Source organism: Parasteatoda tepidariorum, chromosome X2, assembly GCF_043381705.1.
Source record: "Parasteatoda tepidariorum isolate YZ-2023 chromosome X2, CAS_Ptep_4.0, whole genome shotgun sequence".
In the NCBI taxonomy this organism is placed as follows: Eukaryota; Metazoa; Arthropoda; class Arachnida; order Araneae; family Theridiidae; genus Parasteatoda; species Parasteatoda tepidariorum.
This window is the reverse complement of record NC_092215.1, coordinates 6,307,633-6,333,235: the sequence shown is the minus strand read 5'-3', so window position 1 is coordinate 6,333,235 and position 25,603 is coordinate 6,307,633. Positions and strand designations below refer to the sequence as shown.

At 26.5% G+C, this 25,603-nt stretch overlaps 1 protein-coding gene across 5 annotated transcripts in view; it reads left to right on the top strand.

The window, feature by feature from the left end:
- The window catches only part of LOC107455527 (testis-expressed protein 9), a 74,929-nt gene extending 58,997 nt beyond the window's left edge, over positions 1–15,932 (top strand). For 4 of the 5 annotated variants that reach the window (XM_071188376.1, XM_071188375.1, XM_016073128.3 and 1 more), the window contains 5 exons: positions 2,722–2,804; positions 4,575–4,748; positions 7,285–7,419; positions 11,353–11,487; positions 13,573–15,189. In XM_071188376.1, coding sequence (XP_071044477.1) covers positions 2,722–2,804; positions 4,575–4,748; positions 7,285–7,419; positions 11,353–11,487; positions 13,573–13,647 — 602 coding nt within the window. In that variant the 3' untranslated portion in view covers positions 13,648–15,189. Of the gene's footprint in view, positions 1–2,721; positions 2,805–4,574; positions 4,749–7,284; positions 7,420–11,352; positions 11,488–13,572 lie in introns of all 5 variants that reach the window. The other variant, XM_016073127.3, reaches the window with a different exon arrangement.
- Positions 15,933–25,603: the final 9,671 nt, after the last annotated feature.

Genomic DNA, 25,603 nt, shown 5'->3' with positions numbered 1-25,603 from the left:
TGTTTTCAAGTTCCATAATTGAGGAAGGTAAAAAAGATAACTATATTCAGTAACAGAATTAAACATTGAATAATTCGAAGACTTGTATAAAATAAACTGATTTTCCTAATATTCAATCATAATTTCAGTATATATGTTCTTACCTTTACCCCTTTTAATGATGAGTATTAATTCCAGTAAGCCAGAATTAAATAAAAGTTGTATTGAAATATGAAGAGAGATTAAATTAAACTTAAATACAATATTTTAAGAGTTATACTTTAAAATAATTAACTTTAAAATAATATGCAATATAACACTTTCACTAAGCAAAAAATTTGTTTAATTTGATGGTTATTTTAACTAATGTAATTAACATAGGACTTTCCTAAAGTAAAAAATATTATTCAGCTTTCTTTATTGAGTAACACCCTGCACACTTGTTTGAGGCATGTTGGAAGGGTAAGGGGGGTACCACATTTTCTGCTTTTTTTCTTAGATGACAAAGTGTAAATTTTTTCTAGTTTGTGTTAAAATTAATTTCACTAAGGAATAGTTTTCATTTCAATGGGTAAATTAAAGCAATTCTTTTGACTTTATTTGGAAATACTAATTTTCTAATAAATAATATGATTCCAATAAGGGATGCATTCAATTATCTAAAATATGTTATTAAAGAACTATCTGTTTTTAATCAACTGTTTCAAAATAAAGTTACATTTTAGTGCCATATGTATTAATGTAAATATAATAATAATAATTATTTTGTTTTTATTTGATCATGAAGTATAGATACTTATAAATTGTTTTAAGCAGTAAGTTAATTACATATAATGTTGATTTTATATCTCTGGTTATAAAATTATTAGTACATATGCTAAAATATTCTTCCCTAGTTGAATATTTTACCAGCAATATGTCTTTTTTTAATTACATGATTTTCCAAACATACCTGTTTCTTGATTATGTTTATATTTATCTAAAGCACAGCTGTGGAGTTAATAGTTGAATAGTTGAACTAGTCAATCAATAAAATGTCTTTGAGAGCTTGACTCAGACTTACATTCAATTGAAATTTCCCCCAAATTCTCGGTAAATATTAAAATTTTTTTCCAAGTAAATATTAATTTCAAAGTTATTAATCACAATTAGAGTTAAAGCAGGCGTATACTGGGTCGCTTAGGAGGGCAGGGGACAGCGTAGGAAAAGGGTGCGTGTACAATATTTTAAATACACACAATATCTAAAAAATAATAGCATATAAGCCAACACCTCATCTCTGAACTAGAGAAACACAACTTCACAAAGTTTACCAAATATTATTTCACAGTCAAGGGAGTTTAGTAAGTCCTTCTCACTTTGAATAAGGATTATTGGTTCAAAGTTTTCTTTTTTACTTGTAAATTTTTAGCTAAGCTGAGTTTTAATGTTCTACGTTAGTTTTATTCCTATTGTTTTAAGGAGCAAGTCTCTCCTTTTTATTTAATTTAATGCAATGAACTATATTGTGAAGGTATTTGTAAAGGATATCTGATTTTATTATCTATCTTTAAAAAAAAAGATTTAAATTAAGCTTAGATTAATGGGAAATGATGGAAACATAAGATTAACGTGAAACTTTTCTTTTACTCAACTTAGTCGTTTTTTTTTTATTCTATGCCTTCTCAATATTGTACTGAAATTCATGCAGTTGCTTTAATAAATTGACTCAAAAAGATACTACTGAGCATGGAAATTAAAATATTTTTTAAATTTTGGATCTAATGCATGCTTGTAGATATATTGGATCAATAATAAAAAAGATATTAATTTCAATTTGCCTTAGTATTTTATATTGAGCTTCGATGCTTAAAAAGGCAATTTTTTTCCCTCCTTCAAGCAAAACATTTTTTATTGTGTTACTATTGCATGCTGTTTTAAGCGGGAACATCAATGTGAGATTCTTAAAAGATCAATCTTTTTTTTATTTTTACATTACTCAATGATATTCATATTCTGGAATATTTCCCCAGAGTCTTAATAGAAGCTCATATATATATGACTAAAATACAATATATTTTGTAATGTAATGTAAATGAATAGAATAGGTCTTTGTAAATTTTAATTGACTTTTTTCCTTTAAATAATGTTTTTCTTATTTGCAGACATCTTAACTTCAGCTTTCATTTAATTTGCTTCAATTTTAGCAATATCTACATTGCTAATATAGGTTTCAATATTCTAGAAGGCTTTGAGTACATTTATAGTTTTCGATTGTTTAAACAGTTAAGTCAGAAAATGCATCATATGTATTGTTTAAATAATATGCTTTTAGACATTTCTTATTTAACTTTCTGAATTTATGTTCAATTTCTTTCTGATGAAAATCTTTGATCTAGATTTAAATGAATTCATTTTTGTAAAATTAAAACATTACCTGGAGAGCAAAATATCTTATTGTTATGGTCATTTTGAAAATAATTGTTTTTATCCATTTGGTATAGCAATGGAAAATAAAATATATAAATCATAGACATGGTGATAAGTCTGTAATTTAATTTGAGAAGTGAAATGTGATTTTTTTTCATTGAAATTCTTAACTTGTTCAGTAATTTCAAAATAATGATATTTATTTTTATTGTACTTGTTATGTTACAAGTAAATTTAATAAAAAAACAAGCTTTTCTTATTTGGGTAATCACAGTAGCATTCTTTTTATGTAATTCACCACACACTCTATAATATTTTTCAATTATTTTCTAGAGGTAACTGTACAGTTTTTGAATGCTCAAGTAAGAAGTTTGAAAGAAGAATTAGAAACATTAATACGAGAATGTGTTGATAAGGTACTACATGAATTAATATGTTTTAAAATAATAGTGACTAGTTTTCTTGTTTAGGTAGTTTCTTTATATAGATTTATAGAGTGTAGGCCAAATTTTCGATATGAATATAATTTTTTTCAATCTACAAAAAAAAGTAAGTTAAAATTATATGCCATTTTCAAGTAAATGGTGCAGTTATGAATTTTTTTGGAAAAACATTACTTCTTTTGCAAATTTTATTTATATAGTGTAAAACTTTTTAAATTTCTAATGTGATGGTGAAACTATAGTTGTCGTTTGGCATAGCTTGTTAAAAAAGTGCTTGTAACATAAAATTTTAAAATAGTGTTGAACTTTTATAGATTTGTGTGTTGACATAGTGCTTTGAAGACAAATGTTTTAAACAATGTCTTTTATACACTTTTTTGTTACCTCTTGATTAATGAGAGGTTATGGTGCTAATTCAATTTTTAATCGTAGTTACATATTTTTAATAATATTATTAGTAGTTTAATGTGTGCACAATCGAAAAAGGTATCAAATGAAATGCCACAAATTTTTTGAGAATTTCGATTTTCTAAAAATCCTTGTGCTCTATTGTGCCAGATAATACAATTACAGTACAATAATGAAAACAGTATAACAATAAAAAGTATGGTCTTACAGTACAGCTATCGAAAACAATAAAATAAGTTTAGTCATATTTAGAAGAAAATACCAAGATTGATCCTGTTGAAATATTTCAGTATATTGAAGAAATTTATTATTTTTTTCTATTTTTAATACTTTTGGTCTCCATTAAAATTTGTGTTTAGATGATAAATCTCAAACAATTTAATTAATCATTCTTCTTCAAGAATGTCTAAAGAATTGTAAAGCTTTAGTACCAAGCCAAGAAATCTACCAAGAAATTATATGCATTCTGCCAAAATTGTCAGCTACACAGAGATCAAAATTAAACTAAATTTTTTTGAGTTTTAAAGATTTTAGAGTAAAAAGCGTTTTGGAGAAAACATAAAAGAAACTTCTTGAAAAACATATTTCTCTGTAACTGAATTCTAATTTCTTTGGTGCAGAATCTGGGGCTAATGTGCATAGATTCATTAATTCTTTTGGCACAAACTATAATATTTTGTTTTGTTAGTGCAAGCTAAAGTATTTAGTTTTATCAGTGCAAATTATAGTGTTCAAAAGTGCATGTTTTTTTAATTACTGTTAATGCAAAATCACCAGATAAATTTTAGTTGTCATAAAATATGTATGTTTTAACCTTTGTAAAAATGTTTAGTAAAAATTTATTGGGTGATCAAAATGATTTAAAACATTTCTTTTGTTTAATATTGCATTTTTTAACACGGTAGTTTTTGCTTTATTTTCTACTTACATTATCTTGATAGGTTATTTGATATTAAACAATTTTACCTGGTGAAATACAGGTAATTTATACAGCTGTAATTTATTGAGTTTACAAAATATTGAGTCAAATCTTTCTGAAAAAGCATACCAATTATTATTTTTGATTTTCTCTAAATCTTTCTGATAAAAACTTAGTTTTGAGGAATAAGCTGTATTCATATATCAAGTTAACAGAAGGTTTTATGCATGTAGTTATCAGAAAAAATTGAGGTATGCCTCTTTGTACGCTGAACTATTATTATTAAAATATAACATGTTTACTGTTAATAATATTTATTTAAAAAGTTTACTAATTGAATCATTGTTCATAGTAGATAATTTGTCTTAAATATTATTTTCTGTTAATTATCAGTGTTAATTTTATTGTGATTCAAGGATGAAATGATATTATTGCTGGAACAACGATTGAAAGAAACTGAAATTGACAGAACAAAACTTCAGAGGGAAAACTCTAACAAAGAACAACAAATTGAAAAATTACAGAAAACTTTAGATGAAACAAAGGAAAAATGTGATAGAATAAAAAAGGAGCTAAGTTTTGTTAATAAGGTAATGTAAATAGATGATAATAGGTAATATTAAACATATTTTAATGTTCAATAATTTTAGTGTCTTAGAACTTGTGATATTTGTTTATTTGTTGCATCTCATATTTGACTCAATTGTTTTATTTCTAAATCTAACTTCATTAATTAATTTAAAAATTTATTTTAATTGGAATTTTGTATGTATTCAGATACAAAATATGCACACACAGTTCACATACATGCAGCTGTTTCTATTTAAATTTCATTTGCTTTGAATGTAAATTTCATCATAATGTCTCTAAAAATTATTAAACTTTTTTAATTATTATACAATTTCATGAAGATTGAAACATTTTTAATACACCTAATATGAATCTTTTAAATAATGAAGATGTTAAAATATTACAGATTTGTTATATTTCGAAATCTGTTACAGTCTCAATAAAACTTTAAATATATATTTTTTAAAAAGTCTATTATCAAAATTTTCATGTAGTCATATGTGGGTTAAGTTATGTGTGGGATAATACATCTTTTCGAAAATGATTTTGAGGTAGCAATTGTTCAGTGTCACCTTTAATTTCTCCGGAATTGCAGAAATTGCTCATCTGTCATGCAATTTACTTTCCTACTGATACTATTTTCTTTTTGCTTCTTTTTTGGAGTGTTTTAAAGTTAAAGTTTTAAATTAATATAAAATTATAGGTTATGCCCACATTGCTACCTCAATTGAGGCTATAAAAATTTGTATCTCTAGAATATAGCCACATTTATGGCAAAAAAAGGATCAAAAATTTTCTTAGAAAAATACAACTATGCAATGAAGAAAAGGTTGTTCTGATGGCGCATTTGGTTAAGGTGTCACACTGCTGGTTAGAGAGTTTGGGATAGTGAGCTTAATCCTGACAGCAGACTAAACAACCAGCATTTATACACAGCAAGGTGCTTGTTAAATCTATTGTGGCTAAAAGTCCTTTGGTTGGTTATGGTGTGGATGTTTAGATAAATGGATACCTTCTCACGCACTATCCCTGTCGTCTGACCAGAATCAAAATTGAATGACATTCCTACCACAGGTTATGTTTGATCTTATAAGACAGAGTCTAAAAACGGGTCTAGGTGCTTAGCCATGGTTGGATGATGTGCAACAAAAAAAGGAGGGAAATTATTTGAGCATAATTATTTCCATACATAATTCCAACCTGTCTCTATAAAATAAAAGTTTTAGTAACATCTTAAAAAATAAACTTAATATGCTGATCATTGTTATTTCTCTCTAATATTTTTGAATAGCAAAGCACAACTAAATTTTATATTCTTAGCATTTTTTCACATACTTTGATAATCTAATCTCTTATAGATTAGGACATGAAGTTCCCTCTTGCTTTTTTAATTCATTAATTTGATCTTATAATTCTTTGGGCTCTAACTTATATAGTCCTATTCTAGGTTATGTTTGATATTGTAAAAGCTAGTAACACTGGTAACTGGTAGGAGCTAGTAGCTCATAACACTTAAACATTAGCTTTCTTCTAAGTATTTTTAATTACAATTGGTGCAATTAACTTAATCAAATAATGTCCAATTTTAAATTATATTATTAATTTATTTACGGATTAATCTAAATTTATTACATAAGTTCCTTTAATTTATGAAATAAGTACTGTTTTTTATTCATTATGATTTCTATGTTATTTGTATTTTCAACAATGTATTGTTAACCAAATAATATCAATTTAATACAATAGATGATCTATATAATACAATTTTCTATAAATGGAAGCAACTTTACAAGCTCTAAAACAAATCTAAATTCATAAAATTGTTAGATCTTTTTTTTAATGTCCTTGATAATAAAATTTTTTTCTGGATATAATAAATCTATAAGGGGATATCTTTCTGGTTTAGAGTATTTTTATTTAAAAATTGTTTTAAGGTATTAATATTAATCTTTGCCAGATATATGTTTGCGTGTTTCATAGCTGAATTTAATGATACGTGAAATTATCTATATCCAGGGTATCTGCTCACCTGGAAAGTCATGAAAAATCGTTTGGAAAGTCATGGATTTAGGTCGCCGAAAATTCCAATTTTTAAAATGAAATTCCAAATATCTGAATTTGTAGCAAAATCCCCATTCATAGTCTTATTTTATTAAAATATAAAATGTTTTTATCATGCTCTTTTTCAAAAAATGAAAGAAAAAACATCATTACTTGAGCAAATTATCTTTTAAACTTCTATGATTTCAGAATTTTTGTTATTGTTTATTTATTTATTTTTATTTTATCAATTTAAAGTTCTAGCTGAAGCAAGCCAGTCATTGGCTAATTTTTTTAAATTCTGTAATAAGAACAGAAAAATCAAGAGTCTATCTTTCCTTTTCTATGAACAAGAAAAGTATAGAAATATAATTCTGTAGAAAAAAAAATGCCTGAATAGCCCCAACAACACTTTTTCTGCGAACAAAAATAAGTTATGAATCATTATGCAGTGTAAGATTAATTAAAAAACTGAATTTATTGCAAAATTTTCTTTTAACAAATTATTTATATTAGGAAACTGATATCCTGAAACAAGGCCAGCGGCAGGCAGCATCATTAAAATCCAGTTTAGAGGCAAAGCTTACTCGTGCTTCTGAAGAAAACGAAAGAAATAAAAATGAAATTCGTCAATTGAAACAAGCTAATAAGGTAATTGTATTTTTCTATTATTATGTAAAATCCTTTTTAGTATGAATTACTTTTTCTTTTGTGCTGCATGGGCTGCTCTCATTTATGTGGTTTCATAGACATCTAGATATGAGGTTTTATAGATATTTTTATTGTAAGAACAAGCAAAGATAAAACTTGAATATAAAATTGTTTAATATGCTAAATAACTAAATTTTTAAATCTGTTTGAAAATATTACAGTACCTAATTTGATGCTATTTTAGTGTTGTATTTTTTTAGCAAAGTGTCTTCTGATATTTTTGCCCATTTTTTAAATTTTTTTTTGCTGAATGTATTTTTCAGCTTGCTATATAACTTTAGTCGAGCATTGACATTGAGTTTTTGTGCATGCAGATATGAAGGCTTAGTGAGGACTTCAATTTTCTTTAGTTTAGTTACAAAGCAAATTAAATATTTTTTACAAGAATATAACTTATATTATTGAAGTGCTTAAATTAATACCATGATAAATTGAAAATTACTAAAATCTTAGAAATTGAAATTTTCTTCTGAGTATCATAAAAATAAAAAAAAACATTTTCTTGAAATGTCCCTGTTTTGTTATTTATTCCTTATAGCTATAAAGTATTGTATAATTTTCAATGTAAAAATTAAAGTAGTATTTAAGGCTACTTAGATTAAAATTTTAAAAAAGGAAAGCAGTCAAAACTTATGAACTTTATGAATCAAATAAGGAATATTAAAGCACAGTAGTCAATTTTTAAACTAAAATAAAATAAAATAAGATTAACCAAAATTTCAATCTACCAGAAAAGATTCCTCTTTATATTCCATACATTTTAGCCCTTTCATTGTTTTTTTTAGCATACTTCTTTATAGTTTATAAATAAAAAATCGCTTTCTAGGATTTAAAAGCATTGACCCATTGTGCTGTAGAGTAATGCAAATTTAAATTTTTTATAGACACTGAAATAAAAATTACTTTTTCAATATTGTTTACTTTTTATTGAAATATGAATATTTTAAGTACTGAGAAAATAATTATCTTTAGTAGATTATCTAATTTGTCTATTGCTAATATGTTTTCAAAATAGATGTATACAGGGTGCGTTTTGAAAGTAATGCGCACGATTTTATTGTGACGTGACTATCAATCGCAGCGCACTCAGATTGGTCTAAAAATGTGGTGGGGGATTTGTCCTTCCAAATACGCCTGGTCTCAGGTCGCTCTGAGTAGTAGGAGCGGTAGGACGTGTCTTTGCGCGAAGTCTTTTTTTCGATCGAGTCACAGCGTGATGGAGTGTTCGCTGGAAAGCGATAAAGTTTTGTGTGCGGTTTGGGAAGAATGCGACGGAAACTCATCACATGCTTCAACGCTCCTTTAAGGTGAAATGCATTTCGAGATCTCAGTGTGGAAGGTGGCACAAGGCCTTCAAGGAAGTTCGGGAGAAGGTCACCGACGAACCTCATTCTGGACGCCCAACAAGAGGCCGAACAGATGAAAACGTCCAGCGTGTGCGTGAAGTTTTGAAGTCAGATCGTCGGTTAAGCATTCAGGCAATCACCGACACCCTGAACTTGTCAAAATGTGTGGTACATGGGATTGTGATGGAGGATTTGCAAATCAGAAAGGTCTGTGCAAAGCTTGTGCCGAAGGTGTTGATGGAGGAGCAAAAACTACCTGACCCAAAGTAAGACCCCCTTGGTGCCCCTGCCTTCCTATTGCCCTCACTTGGCACCGTGTGACTTTTTTTTGTTCCTTTGACTGAAAAGAGAGCTGAAGAGAAGGCACTGGGAGTCGGTGGAGAACATCCAAGCTCATGTTACAAGGTTCCTGAGAGGCATTCCTGTCGAGGATTATTTCATCAAAAAACTTTATTCATCAAAAAAACAGCACATTTCTATCAGCTGCTTTAACTCTATATTAATTGCATGGACTTTATATTAATTGCATTTATAACTTTGCAACTATTTATGAGTAAGACTAGGAAGTAGGAAATAACAGTATAATTACATTTTTAGAAAGTGGTTCACTGTGATTTACTTTTCCTTAAATAAAATTTGTCTTGTACATTGCACCATATAAGTTTAACAGTACAATATACAACTCATATGTTTTGTGAATTATTAGATAATACATTTATAAGATTATTGTAATTAACTTGTCATTTAGGTATTTTTCAGTTACTTTCTCTTTGTGTGATACCACTTAAAATGTTGTGATTGACAAAGCATATTATTTATTTTATTTACAATAAACTGTTACGGTTATTTTTTTATTTTGACTATTTTTACTTACGTTTTCTAGAGGTTTGTTAAAAACTGTGTGGTTGTACATTTCATTAAGTTCTCAAATGTCTGATTATTGCCACTAGTTATTATAATTTTAAAAAAAATTACACAAATCGCGATAACTCTCCCAAAAATAAGCCCATCACAAATATGTTTTCAAATATGAGTTGATAAGTAAAACTGCAATATGTAGAATTGTAGTGCTGCAATGAAATGACGTAATTTTTAATGAACATAAAAATTTATGTCTGAATGCAAGCCTGCAAATTTTGCATTATTTTTAAAAATTAGAAATTTGAGATAGTCAATCTGTAACGATGACCTCAAGGGATCATTTGTGTGAAGAATTGTGATGGAGATCTAGTGCAAGAATAAAGGTAGGACAAAGTCAGAAGTGACCAGAGGGCTAAATGTGAATCTTTCTGTGGTTCCTAGTCTGTGGAAAAAATTTCTAACCTCAGGTTCGGCTTCCATAAGGTTCACCCAAGGATGGCCGAATATTACAACGAGCACTGATTACTGATATTTATTATGTTTACGAAGAAATATAAGCACAACTCTGAGTCTGCTCAAATCCTCCCTTAGTGCAGCCATCTAAAGATTGGTGTCAATGTCTACTATATGAAAAGGCTTCACAAATGCAGTTTTTTGCTGGGCAACTAGCCATTTGCGTGCCACTCTCGTCTTGCCATAAAAGGCAATTTATGAGGTGGCCACAACAAGTCCACTGCACATCTGACCAATTGAAGGCTGTTCTCTTCACAGATAAGTCCAGGTTTAGCCTCCAAAGTGATGGTAGGCATTGCTTGATTTGTAAAGAATCTGGAACCTAATATCATCCATCAAACATCTGTGTAAAAGATGCATACCAAGGAGGTGGTATCTCTTTGAGTAGACATACAGACCTGCATCTTATACCAAATGGAACTGTGAATGTTTACGTGCATAGAAATGACAAGCTTGATGTTTGTCTGCCTTTATGCTGGAACAATGGGTGATGATTTTGTGCTACAGTACAATATTGTGATGCTGTACATGGCTCACATCATGAATTATTATCTTCCGCAACAAACAAGTCAGTACATGGAGTGGCTAGCTCTATCACTGGACTTGAATTCTATCAAGCATGCTTGGGATGCTTTGGGAAGATGTGCATCTGCTCTCTATCCTCAGCCCCTTGTCGCACTTGCAATTGCTTTGCAAGAACAATGTCTGGCACTTCCATCGACACTGGTGAACAGCAAATTGCAAGCATCGCACATTACATTATGTGCTGTTTTGCTGCTAGAGGTGATCATACTCCATACTGAAGATACTTTTTCTATTTCAAACTGACGCATCTGATTTATTCATTTCATACATATACTAATTGCTGTAACACAATTGTCTGGTTAATACTTTTATGTTATTTTATACGTTATTACATGCACTATAATGTGTACCAGTTTTATTAAATTCTATGTGTAACTTTTTGAGTCATTGTCATTTTCAGGATTTTTTCTTAATTTATGATAACCAGTGTATCTTGTTTTTGTTTTGTCTTTTTTTCACATAAGCATAGTGAATGAACCAAATAATTTTTGAAGTGTTTCTTTGTTTACGCAAAATTATTTTATTCTTTGTAGTAAGAAATATTTATATTTATTTACTCATATTAAAGGAAGCCCAAGAAAATTATCAAAGGAAGATGGAGGAGTTGTCTACAGAAAACAGAAGAATTGACAAGCAAAATTCTGAATTACATAATGCTATTAAAAAGCAAATGCAACTTATTAATAATTTGAAACGACAAAAGGTAAAATTTCTATAATTATGTTCTTAAAGACTTTTTAGACTATATATGTTAAAACATTGTTAAATTTCATGATATTATATAATATTTTTTAAAATATGTCGGAATTTTATTTTTAAGAAAAGCTGCATTTATATAGATTGGTTTGTAAGGTGAAAGTTTAATTTCTAAGAAGTGTTGAACTGAGTTAGTTTCTCTACCTAATGCATTAAACACAAGAATTTTTTTTTCTTTTTAAAAAACTTATATTTTTATGTATAAACCGCATATGATTTTTTTTAAATGTTCAACAAGGACTGTAAGTTAGTCTTAATTTCACAAATTTTTTTGGAAAGGTTTCTATCTTAATAAATAGAGAAATGACTAATGAATAAATTGATAATTATAATTTTTTCAAATTAAGAAATTTCTGAACTTTTGACTATAGTTCTTTTCCATTCAGTCTTTCTTGATATTTTTAAACTAACTTATCAATGCAGACTTAATTTTTGGTTCTTACAAATAATATAAATTTTTATCAGGTTATATTATTACCAGCCGTAATTATGTTCTTACAAATGTGTGTCTATGTTTTTAACAATCACTACAGGACTTTTATAGAGATATTAAGATACTCATTAAGGAAAAATAAGGAAGCAAAATTTTTTATATTAAGACTCAGTGATTTGTAAATTAATTTGTAGCGATAATTTTATATAGGGTTTATCAAAAGTTTTAGAAAAACATTGATGAAATCAATGCACCATGAACATTATCATCAGCTTTTTGTTATTATAAAGATCTTACTTGTATTAACAAATATCCCTAAGAGTTCTTCAAAAACATTTTATTAAAAAGTTCTCTCTTATAATTATAATTGGATGTTCCCTATGGGATACAGCTTATAATCTTTGTAAAAGCTGTTGTTCCTTTGACAAATGTGTCTGATTTATTATTCTTGCTATTAAACAAATAAATTTGAATTCAATAATTATTTTTGTTTTATTTCCAAAAAAGCCATCTGATTTTCATAAAAATTAACACTTGATGAAAATGTTTGGCATTCCTTGCATTGTTTCAAACACTTTTTCTATAAGAGTATTTAATCTCTTGCTATCTTTTTCTACTAGATGCTTTCCATAATTTATAAATGCAAGTTTGAACGTTTAAATTATAAAAGAGCCATATAAAAATATCAAGTTTGCAGTTGTGCATTAAATTCAGTGGAGAATTCATTTGTGAAATAATTTATAGTTAAAATGAAATTTTAGCAGTTCTGTTGTTTTAGAATATTTAAAAGCTTTTTTTTTCTTAAATTAAAGATATCCCAAATAATCTTTTTTCTGTCAGAAAATCTTGACACATTTACAGGTGTTGGGCAGAGAGATTCTCTCCTGTCTTCGTTTTAATATTGTACTTGATCGTGATTCAAACATCAATTGCAGTGGTCACATTTTTACTAGATCAGTACAACTACTTGCATATGCTGATGATATTGATGTAATTGCTTGATCCCTTCCTGCCCTGAAAGAGGCATTCCTTGCCCTTAAGGTGGCTACAGGACAAATGAACTTAGTCATAAATGTAGAGAAAACAAAATATATGTTATTCTCAAGAAACAGAGTCCCAGACCCGTATCTTGAAATAGATTCTTATAGATGCTGCTTTTAAACTCACTGGGACAAGAAAGCGGGGAAGGCCGCGGTTGAGATGGGCTAACTTGGTGGAGTCTGATTTTCTTGCAATTAATAAAAAGAATTGGAGATCAAAGATAAATCAGAAGTCACTGTGGAGAAATTTTCATAGGAAGGCATTGGCCCACTTTGGGCTATCTGGCCAATTTTGATGATGGTGAAATACTCTTTTAGTAATTTTAATGAAGGAAGTAAAATATAAGAATATATAAATAAGAATACAAAAATGCACGAAGTAAGCCTGCCAAGCTATTCTGCTTATTGATATAGTAAAACTACTTTCATTTTATCTTTTAAAGCTGCTGCAGATTCACATGGCAAAGAGAGATTTTTAATGGCACATTCAAAATAGTAACAACAAAATTAATCTGCCATTTTTTTCTGCTGGTTGTTAGATTTAATTTGTATTTTACAGATGCATGTTGAAGCTGCTACAGCTGTGCAGTTTTCAGAAGATGAGTTTATGAAAGCCCTTGATCGAGGTACCTGAGGTATAGCAAATTTAAAAAAAAAATAACAATGTAGAAAGTTTGTTTATACCTGGATATTATATGAGTGCCTTCTTTGTATGTGTGTATCCCTTTATAATTGTTTCTTCTCATGTTATGAAAATGAATATATGTTCAAATATAGTTATGGGCTTTAGTTTGTATATAACAAAATCTATACATAAATACAGATATCCGTTATATTTTATAAGATAGTATTCTTAATATATATGAAAAATCCTGCAATATGATGTATATATTTTCACTTATGATTCTTGTGTGTAAAACAATTATTTAACTGAAAAAATAGTGCATTACTTACATGAACCTGAGTTTGAGAAAAACTAAACCAAATTACTAAAATTTCGGCAAAATTTTCTTTACATCTCCTGCAATTCTGAAGCTTTAAAATTGAAGTGAAAGAAAAAAATATATTTTAAAAATTTTCCTATGTTTTTTGTGATTTTTTATTACAAATTATCTGTATAAGGAAAGAATAGCTCATTTACCATGTGGTTTTTAGTATTATGTGTTGTTTTATTTTTTTAAATTACTTTAGTAAACCAAATCTTGTATGATTTTACTTGTCTGTTAAAGAAGTTATTTTTACGATATTTTTCTTTATATTTTTAAATCAAATAGAGATAATTTTTCTAAACATGTTCATTTTTAAAATTTATTTTTCCTAATATCTTTGAAATGATTGTAGTTTGAAAATCTCTTTTTTTTAAGAAATCACATCTTGTTTACGATGCACTGCACCAGTTCAGTGTTTCTCAATTTTTTTTACTAGCAGCATACTTTATTTTTATGTGACATATGTCATTTTAACATTTTAATTATAAAAAAGTACTATTTTTAATTGTTTAATGGTTTTTCTTTACCTTATTTGTTTGTAAAGAAATATACTCAAATTATGTATTTTGTATAATTGTAATGTATGTTAAACAGTCTAATTAAATATGTGCATTAATATAGCTATATGCAATTTTTAAACTAGTGATAATAATTATAGAAAAATACCATATGTAAATATATCTTATATACAATAATTTAGTATAACTATTCAATTTTAAGTTATGAATTATATAATTGAAAAAATTCCAACGTAGGGTTTAAAATAATCCAGATTATGTTAATTTAATGCTGGTTAGGATAATAGAATGATTTTCAAATTTGTGGCATTTTTTAGACTGATTGATTTAAAAATAATCATTGTTGGTGATTAATATGGATTATTGAATATGACTTACACATGTAATAATGGTCAGCATCAATGTTGAATTAAAATGTAGACCGGTGGGAATTTCATAGGTCATCATTAAAACGAAAAATACACGAACAGTTAACAGACTAGATAATTTTACATAATTTTTATTTACAACTATGTGTAATCATTTTTGGTTTAAGACATTAGTAAGCTTAAGTATGGTACACTGACTTACTTTGTATATGACAAGCAGTTAATAAAGCTTCATTAATTAACTTTAAAAAAGTAGTAACAAATCCAGACAACATAAAAAAAATGCTCACCTTTTTAAAAATCCCAAAAAATATTTACAAATAATCTTTCAGCTCAGGAGTGTCTTTCAAAATGATTATTTTTACATACTGAACCGTGACAGCCTTGTTTAAAAGTTGCTGCAGCATCTGAGTAATCTCTGGTAACAGACCTGATACTTCTCTTGGACAACACAAAACAATATGAACAAAAAAAACTTGTAAAGAAATTCAAAGATATCTTCTAGATTTATTATAAAAGGAATTTTTTGAAATTCATAATTACTTTGAAGTTATTTTACATGTTGGAAAATGAAAAATCAATTTGACTTAGTCGGTTTGGGCAGCCAATTTGCTCTTACAAAGGAAGTATAAATCTGAAAAATTTCTATTGAAATTGAATCAAGTTTAAATTAAAGAGCATGGTCGAAAATATATGATGGGATAAAAATATGTCAATATTCTTCAAAGTTTTAACTTATTGAATAGTAAAAAAAGTGTTCCTGACTAAACATTTCAGTCATCCGACTCATACCTGAAAGATCGCTGGTTCTATCCCAGTTGATGTTAATTTTTTATTTTCATTTCTTCATACTGAAAGATGTGTTTTTTTTAAATTTAAGCCATAGATATTAAAAAAAGATACTCATTTATTTTAGTAACTATTTAAAAAAAATTTTATTAATTTTAATTGGCATCTTATTCTTATAAACTAAATAGGAATTTTCTCTTCCACTTGAATAATTTATTGTTTTGAATAACAAAGTTTTTTCCATTAAAAAAAAAATCAAATATTTCATAAAATTTAAAATTTTTTTCATAAATTTTTATTTATATTACAAAAAATAAATATTTTTGGCTAAGAAAACTTATTTTATTAAAAAAGTAGTTTTCTAATAATAAATTTAAGCTAATAAATTAGGCTAATTCATAATTTTTTTAAAAAAGAAATCATGTAGTCCAATTCAAAAAGTAAAATTAAACATTTTTAATTTAAGAAAGTGAAAATTTGTCACGAAAATATATAGATTTTCAGTCTGTAATTCAAAATAATAAAACAATATCACATTTTTCATATGAAAATTAAAAATTGACATCAGCTGGGACAGAACCTTTCTCAGATAGGAGTCAGATGCCTCAACCATTCAGCCAAGAATACTCTTTCTACTTGTCATTTTTATTTTTAATCTTAATTTTAAATAAGGTAAAACTTTGAAGGGTCACATCTTGACCCAGAGGCATCAGTGTGACAAATTTTTACTCTATACTAAGTTTTTGACTACGTTTTATAGTTTAAACATGGTTTCATTTCAATAGGAGTTTTATATCGACAAATAGGCAAATTTATATTGACAAGAGTGTACTTCCTTTGTTAAAAATTTCTAGAAAATAAAAAGTTTTACAAATTGATATGATATTGTACATTATAATTTTTAATCATATTAATTTTTGGAAATCATAAATGTTTACACCAACAAACAATTAAATTTCGTAGTAAAATACAGTTTGTTGGACATAAAGAATGCCTGAAATTTGAAATTTACCAACAACTATCCTTTGTTCTCTTTTTTTCTTACATTTCAAACAACCTGAACTATTTCAGATAAACCTATTTGATTTAAAAATTAGTTGTAAAAATTTGGTATTAATTTCATGATTTATTGAAATTTTCTTTACAAAATTTGAGGAATGTTGACTGAATCTAAATATAATCATTGTTATTATAAATTCCTTATGTATTATTTCAAAATAATCGTACTTTTTAATCATACCCACTCATATTTTTTAATACCTTATGGAAGTGAAAATATGTATCTGAAATTCAAGTATAAAGTTATGCTACATTTATGATCTGACATGTTTAGGATATATCATAAGCTGTGATGTATCATATTAGTGTGTTGCAACATAGCAGTTGAGAAACACTGTACTAAAAAGATACATTTTGAGAATTTTTTATCTTAACCCATTAATGAATAAGTCCGAATTTTTCAATAATAGTTTGCATATTGATTTAAACTATGACACATTTTAAATAGTTGAAAAATCCTTAAAATTTAGGAACATGATGCATAATGACATAAAACTATCAAAATTTAAAATTATGTGATACTCCAATTAAGAGTACTATTACAATTGTTAATACAAATTAAATTGTAAATACATGAACACTCTTGTTCTAAACTCTGCAAAAACTATTTTCAAGACGCATTTAAAATAAAAAATTCTCAACTGAATAGTTAATAAAGGGGAGAGGGGCTAGTGTTGATAAATGGAATATTTCTATTATTTGTCTCTCAAAAAAATCTCTGTAAATTATAGTTGATTGGCAAAACTGTATTACACTTTTTATATATAGTTTCAAGACAAAACACTAAATAGTTATGAAGTGATTAGATAAGGTTTTTAATGTTAAATTCTTATTTTTTGCTTTAATTGCAACTTTAGACTATTTTTATTGATTGTTTTTATAAATAAGAGTTATGATATAAATGAATATGCTAATTTTATATTTTAAGAGTCAACTTTTGATTTACCTTTATTTAATTACCAAATTATGAGCTTAAAAAACCTTATGATTACATGGGACTAGTGTGGACATGCCAAGATTAACAAAGTCTTTGAGTGATAAACTTATTTTAATGCTAGCAGGAATTTCCCTTTTTAAGATATCATTTTAATGTAGAGATCTAAATACTTTCAATTCTCGTGGTGATTTATTTTTAATACCCAATAACATATACTAGTGATCACAAATTTATTAAATAGTAAAATTTTGTATAATTTTTGCTGCCGCTATTAAAAGTTCTCAAAAAACTGTGAACAACCCTGATATAACATTGACATATTTCTAGAAGAGAAAATCATATATTCCTACTATATTTATAGTACTAGTGTAATAGCAATTAAAGTTAGCAAATTTTGTTTAATTTAGCCAATCCTTTGAAAACTTTCTAGCACTATCATCATGTATTTGTTTAAATTGTTTAAATATTCATTGTCATAATCAACTTTAATCATTGTAAAATCAACTTTATTAGACCATAAATGAAGCTTTAAATTGTAACATTTGCTACCGCTTTAAATATTCAAGAATGGCTTTCGCTAAAATGGGAGAAATTTTAATGTAAGTAATTATTAGGCTTAAATATTAATTCTTATAAGGCTTAAGATAATTTCTAGATTTAATTTTTAGGCAAATTAGTTCTATTTTGATTTTACTTCTTTTTTTTATATTTTTATTAGTAACAATAGATTAATAGACTTATCTATACTAGTATGACTTATCTTGACATGTATACAATAGTCCCATGCTGTAGGGCTTGTGTGAGCAAAAACAACTTAAAAAAAAAAGACTTATTCTCAAAATCAAGATCTAATTTCAATTAAAGTACAAGAAATGATTTATGAGTTTTTTCTTAAAATTTGTAAAAACTGTCCATGCCAACCCTCCTTTCCCCTACCATAGTTGATAACATTTAAAAGAAACAATTATTTGAAAATAATTTGTTAAATAAATAATTCTTTGAACTTACAATTTAATTTTAGAAGCATCTATAAAAAATATGTGCACTAATGTGTTTTTTCCTGCAAAACTATGGGCTGATTAATAAATAAAATAATCTTGTTCATCAAAATATCTCATTGGATATATATTTCTATAAAATTGAGTATTGTGTTTACTAATATTTTGCTTATAATTTTATGAATTACTGAATGAGATGATCTTCCATTTCTCTTTTTACTAATTTTGAACTTATTTCTTCCAAAATTCAATTTAACTTCCAGGTTTAATATTTACTGTTTTTCTTCCATCCAAAAAAATTCTTCCATTTCCAAAAATAGTTTCACTTCCTTTTTTAATATTTTGGGCATACTTCCATGACTAAAAAAATTTCTTCCTATTAAGTGAAAATTGATTAGTTATTTTTGGGAAGAAATTTAAGGAGTTAACATGTTGATATGTTTCAGGACATTATTTTAGATACAGTTTTAAATAGTCTTGGAAAAATAAAGCTTTATACTTTTTGAACTTGGATCTAATTAAAGGACATTACTAAGTGTTACTTCTTCATGTACATAGCATTAAAAAGATATTGTCTTAATTAACTAAAATGATAATCTTTTTTGACATCAAGTTTACCCATAGTCTTACAATCCAGTAAAATATTTCACAAAATGAAAATGATGTCATGTTAAATTAATGTTTTCTTTATTTCTACTAAGAACTTACAAAACTCTAAATCTTGTATATTCAAGCTAAGCCATGTCAAATCAATAATTTGATTGAGATACTTATTGCAAAATATTGTAAATTTCTATTTCTTATTTGTGAAAATGTTATATTCATCCGTATGTTTATTATTTATTTGAAAATTACCTTATCTTTAAATATTGACAAATTAATTTCTATTTGATTAATGTGATTTCTAGTAATTGTTCGAAATTACTCATTAATATTTATACGGAATGTATTCTACAAAAACATATTTTAAAATAATTTTTATGCTGATTAAAAAGACTTAATAAATTTAAACTTTTATTTATAATAAGAAAAACCTACATTTATTTTTCCTAGTGGTTAAGACAGAAAGATGGGATGATGGGAGTGGTTTCTTTTTTGAATAAGTATAATTTTCAGATAATTTATTTAGTGAAAAGTTAAATATGCTATATTCTAGCATTCTGGTGAAGCCTTTTAATTTTCAAAAAATTGGCATACGGTGGGATACATTGTAGAATAGGATTGTTTAGCTGCTGTGTTTTTAGTTTAATGCAGAGACATATCTAACAATTCATTTAATTAGTAATAGCCATTCTTGCCATAGTAGTAAGTATTAAACCATATCAGTAAGGAAATTATGTTGGCATTATTTGAGACTTTTCAGCAACTGACTCATCTCAATTTTTTTACAGCCTTGTTCTCGTGATTTGAGCATTGTAACTTTTTTTTGTGGGATATTTAAAGGATAAAATTTTCTTGAAGATTGAAGCTTAATAGATTATCTGAAAATACCATTATTCAAAGAAAATAAAGAAGTTAATATTAGTTGCTAAGACATACATCAGCAATGAATACTTGGTTGCTTAACATGGTTGAGTTATTTTTTAAATAAAATTTTTTATTAACAAGGACACTTGGGAGATATACTTACGGATAATATTTGGTATATTAGTATTTCCTTATGGGTATTAACCCTTTGAAATAATAAAGCACACTAGGCAGCTGATTTCAAGAAAAACTAATTTTAAGATTTAAGCATTTACAAAAGGTGGTTATTATAATTAAGTTAGATTTTAAAGTGATTCTTCCAAAATGTATTGGTCTTAACAACTTCTGACATTTATTTACTTCTGACAAATTATTAGATAAAAGTAATCTTATAAAGTGTTACAGAACTCTTCAGAGCTAATTGAAGAAAGTTTTTATGAAGACTGTATATTAAAATAATTAATTCATCTTCAATTTTCATTTCACATTTTTTATAAAATTATATATTTGTGGTACATTTTTAAACTTTCAAAAGATTGAGAAATCCATTTTGAATGTTAATGAAGTGACATTCTTCATATGCAATAATGTGTAGTAAATAGCAAAATTAATTAATAAAAATCTAACTTTTTAATTATTATAAGTACAATATATAAATACAATTATTTTAGCCACTATTTTACTGAAAATTTAAATCGTTACTGTAATTTAAATATCAATAAATACCTAATAATTTAAAAATCTCCATAAATTTATATTTAAATTAATATTATTTGAAAAAAATATGTAAAAAAAAAACTTACTTGGAAAAACAGTTGTACCGTACGATTCAAACCCCAAGCATCTCATTGTTGGGCACATTTCATACTGCTAAGCTATTGTGTCGTTATCGAAATGAAGATATAACCCCTGTGGCAGAATCGTGGTGACATAGCGACATTGTTTCAGAGTTACTGAGTTCTTGCAGAAAGATTTTTCCTTTTGGGAAGTAAAAAACTTTGGTTTTCTTTTCTATAGAAATTTTCGAAAGATTTTTTTCTTTTCTTCAGAATTATATTCAAAAGATGCTTTTGTAGCGCATCGGAATGGGAAAAAAAATGCTTGTGATACTTCTGTTCTTATTTGAGAATAATAAAAAATAAAGAGTAGTGAAGTAAAAAGTTTTATTTTTCTTTTCGGCAGAAATTTTCGTTCTATTGTTTTATGCAATTATTACTAGATTTCCTCATAGCTTTTTAAATCAAATATTTTTAATACAGTACTATTTATTGCAACTGAATCTCGAAACGAAAACACGCATTTAGTAACCCCTTTTTGAAAAGTCTGATTAGCGTGATTTTGCTGTCAATCTTTTTTTATGATAGTTACTGCTACTAATTTCATGATTTTTCTTAATGTGATGATGATTTACAAATGATGAAAAAAAAAATTGTCTTTTCCTTCTACAAAATGCAAGAATATCGACATAATATTAGAATAAAAAAATATTATATACTCAATTAAAAAATCTTTTTTTTTTCTTTGAAGTTGACGCTTCTGTTACTTTAAATTAGTAACATGTATATTTTTAATTTTTAAAAGCATCTTGCAGAATGTTAGTATTAGAGAGGTATGTCGCAGAAAGGCCGAAAAAATTTTGCCACAGGAGATTTAACTGGTATATAAAGTATGCTTACATTTTTAAATGTGATTCTCTCAAAATTACCTGGGTAGTGCACTTCATCTTTTGGGTGGTTATCTTTTTAAAAAAAATAAACTACTAATGTACCAAGGTTCATCCCTCAGTGGATTTTCCAACTCGTGCCCTCTCCTATGTTAGGATCATTTTCCCAAATAATTTTAAGGGTAATTTCATTTATTACTCTTAACTGTTCATAATTTTTTTTAATTTTAAAATTTTGACTAGCTGCTTATCCAGCAATTATAAAACTTCTTTGAAAAACATTCTTAACTGAAATTTGAAAATTCATTACGATTGAAAGTTTATTATGAAGTCAAAGCTATATTATGAAAACTGAATATTTGAATCTGGACTGGCTGTAATTTTGATATTGAGAGAACTTCATTATGTGTTGTCATATTTATCAGGAGAATTTAATGTACATTTTTAATATAAAAGGAAAGAATTTAATATGAACACTAGAATTATTGTTATCATTTAACTGCTGATTTAACTGATGGTTTTACAGACTGTACAACTTGAATAGTTTTTATTTTAAATTTTGAACATGTATCACTTCATTATTTTAAAAATATCTAGATAGAATTTAATTTTGAATTATTGAAATTTTGAATATTGCTAAAACTTGAATTACTTGTATTAATAAGACATAAGAAGAATATAAAACATGGCAAAATTAAACAGCTGTAATGTCAGCCTTTGACCGAGTGACAAAATATGTCAATGGTTGGAAGGAAACACATATTTATTTTTTCACCCTCGTTCATATAGTTGGAAAAAGCTGTGTTGTGTAGAGAAAGATAAAAATTTACCAAATTTTTTTAAATCTGAAATGTTTTCCTTTCTCTGTTGCTTTTAAAGGTAAAAAAAAGTTCAAAATTTAGAAAATTTTCATAAAAATTTTTTAAATGTTTAAAAATTTTTTTCAAAAGTATTGTAGAGTTTAAAGAACTTAAAGATAAGTATGATTTTATTTGCATATAGAAAAAAAAAAACAATTATAGTGTATTTTTTTCATTTAATACACATGTAAGTTTTATGCTCATTAGAGTAAATTAAAGTACATCATTGAAATTTATTTGAAATAATTATTTAAATTTTTTACATGATATAAAGTTATGAAAGATATGTAAAGTTTTGTCTAAATTTATATAAAGTTTCTTGTATTATTTTCTCTTTTTCTATTACATGCAACCTTTTTGCTCTATATTAATAGTGAAAAAAAATAGTGTTTTTTGGTCCACTCTAGTTCACGGTAATTAAGGTATAAATTACAAGTTCAAGAAAAATTATTTATGTTAATTATAATTATGAGTTATTTTCTCAATTTTAATGTTACCAAATTTGATTGAAGTTAATTTACTTCAAGTCAATGTTATACATTTAAAAATGTTTATTTTTTAATATAAGGCACCTCATCCATATTCTTGCTTGTGACATATTCGAGAAGTAAGAGTTTTCCATGTGATGTTAAAACTTTATGAATTAAGCATTCCAAACTTTTACAAAGGCAATAAATCAGTTTCTCCTCGCTGCTGAATTCAGGAAAACTGAATTTTTTTTGGAGGAAATGAGTACTTTAGAGGAATATTTTTCATCATCTTAAAGCTGGTTGCAATGATGTGGGAAATCAGAGCTGTAAATGATATTTGATGCTGAATCAATTAAATAACTAAGTATGTTGCAATCTAATGAAATGTCAATTAATTGCAATGTTATTTCTCTTCCATAGTTTAATGTTTATCAATATTTTAATGACATTGTTCATGAGAAAAGTAAGTATGAAATCTTGAATATTTAGTTAGAACGTATCAATTATTATTCTTATGCTCATATTCTCGTTATTGTTCATTTCATTTATTGTTTGAACCATAAAACTAATCAAATTCTGGTGTTTAGCTCTTAAATTTATTGAATATTTAAATTTAATATTAATTTTAAATTGACATCATTTAATATGTAAATTCATTTTTTTGAGACTGTAATATCATAATTTTAAATAATCATTTGCCCATATTTAAGGGCATTATTTTAAAATTATTTTTTAACACTCATATAAGAGCATAAAACAAACTTACACACCTTGCAATTCATGTTATCAATTGTACTTTTGTATTTTATCAAAATAACTGAAAAAGAATTGACTTTTTTACAAAGGTATTCATTCATAATGAATGATGATAAAATGAAAAATTGCCTGCCATGTACTCCTAGTTCTTACACCGTTTGAAAAAATATCATGGTAATTTTTTAGAACTATGAAACTAGATATGAGATTTTTAACTTTTATACTTGCTTACAAATTTAATTAGAATTTGTAAATGCTTTATTCTGTAGTGTGGTTTTACATGACAACAACTTCATAAATGTTTTGGAGTGTATTTAAAAATGATTGGAATTCTTTGAACTTTAAATTGAAGTGATCTTCATTAATTTATTATGTGCATTTTTGTTTTCAGCTAAAATTTTATGTGAATTTCCTGCAGAAAGGCTCTTTCTAATTTAGGCATTTAATTTTGTTTTTAAATATTATTAAAAAATCATATTTTCTCACTTGAAACTTTGTACTTTTATATATTCTTCTTTAACTATATTTGTAATCATTTGCATCATTAAAATTGAGGCATTTGGTTTCAAAATGAACTAGTTAATTACCAGAAAAATAGGGCCATAGTGTAGTAGGGCCTTACTAGTAGAAAGTGTTTATTTTCTAGATATTTGAATTTGGCTTAAATGTTTTTAAGATGACTGTTTCTTAAAAACAGTTTAATGTTAAACTTAAATCTCAAGTACTTTTATTTATAGAGAAGCTTGTGTGAATATTACTAGTTTCTTTACACAAATATGAGTGCTATGTGTGGAAAATTGTTTTTCATTGTGGAAAATAAAAGCGGGAGAAATATGTGTTTTTTTTTAATTCGTAGAACTGTCAGAGGTTTAAAAAAAATGGACATAATTGGAACTAAGAGGCAATGCAACCAGAAAAGTGTTACTTTGAGATGTATTTCTTCAAAAAACATGGACTAAATTTTTTTGTTAACCTCATCGTATAAAAAAAACTCAGTAACTAGTCTTTATGAAAATGTTTTTTTCCCTTTTAAAGATATGTATTGTATACTTACTTTTTAAGGAATATAATCTATAAATTAAAGTATGTATCTTTATATATCCTATTCGAGGAAAGTTTGTTTGCTCTTGGTGAAAGTATGCAAGTTAAAAGGCAATCTTTTATATATGAGATCATCACAACAATAAATATTTCATATAAAAAATATCTTTAAGGTACACATATACTTAATTTTTTGTTACTATAATAGAAAAAAAGAATTTTGTTTAGACTAAAGTTATTTAAGGAGATTAATATATACACAAAAAAGTTTGCTGGTTTGGAAACCAAATGCCTCTTTCATATTTTATTCATGATGATACCATTTGCTTATGGTTTATAGAAAGAGAATAGTTTTTGAAATGATGGAATTGTTTGAGTATAGCTAATGTTAATAACTTGAAATGGGTCATGATTACATATTTTGAAAATTTAAACATTGTATTTGATGTAATGCTTTTCATTTATTGAAACATGTAATAAAATTTTCTTCATTTTTTTTATCAATTGTTTGAATTATTTTTAAATGATTATTATTAAATACTATTATTTCTCTATATCAAAAAATAAAAGCTGGAATAATTCTAAGCAAAAAAATGTACAAGCAAGTAATTATTAGAATAATCTGAATTTCCGTTTTCAGGAATATTCAGGGGAAAGTTTCAGGAGGTTGGACTG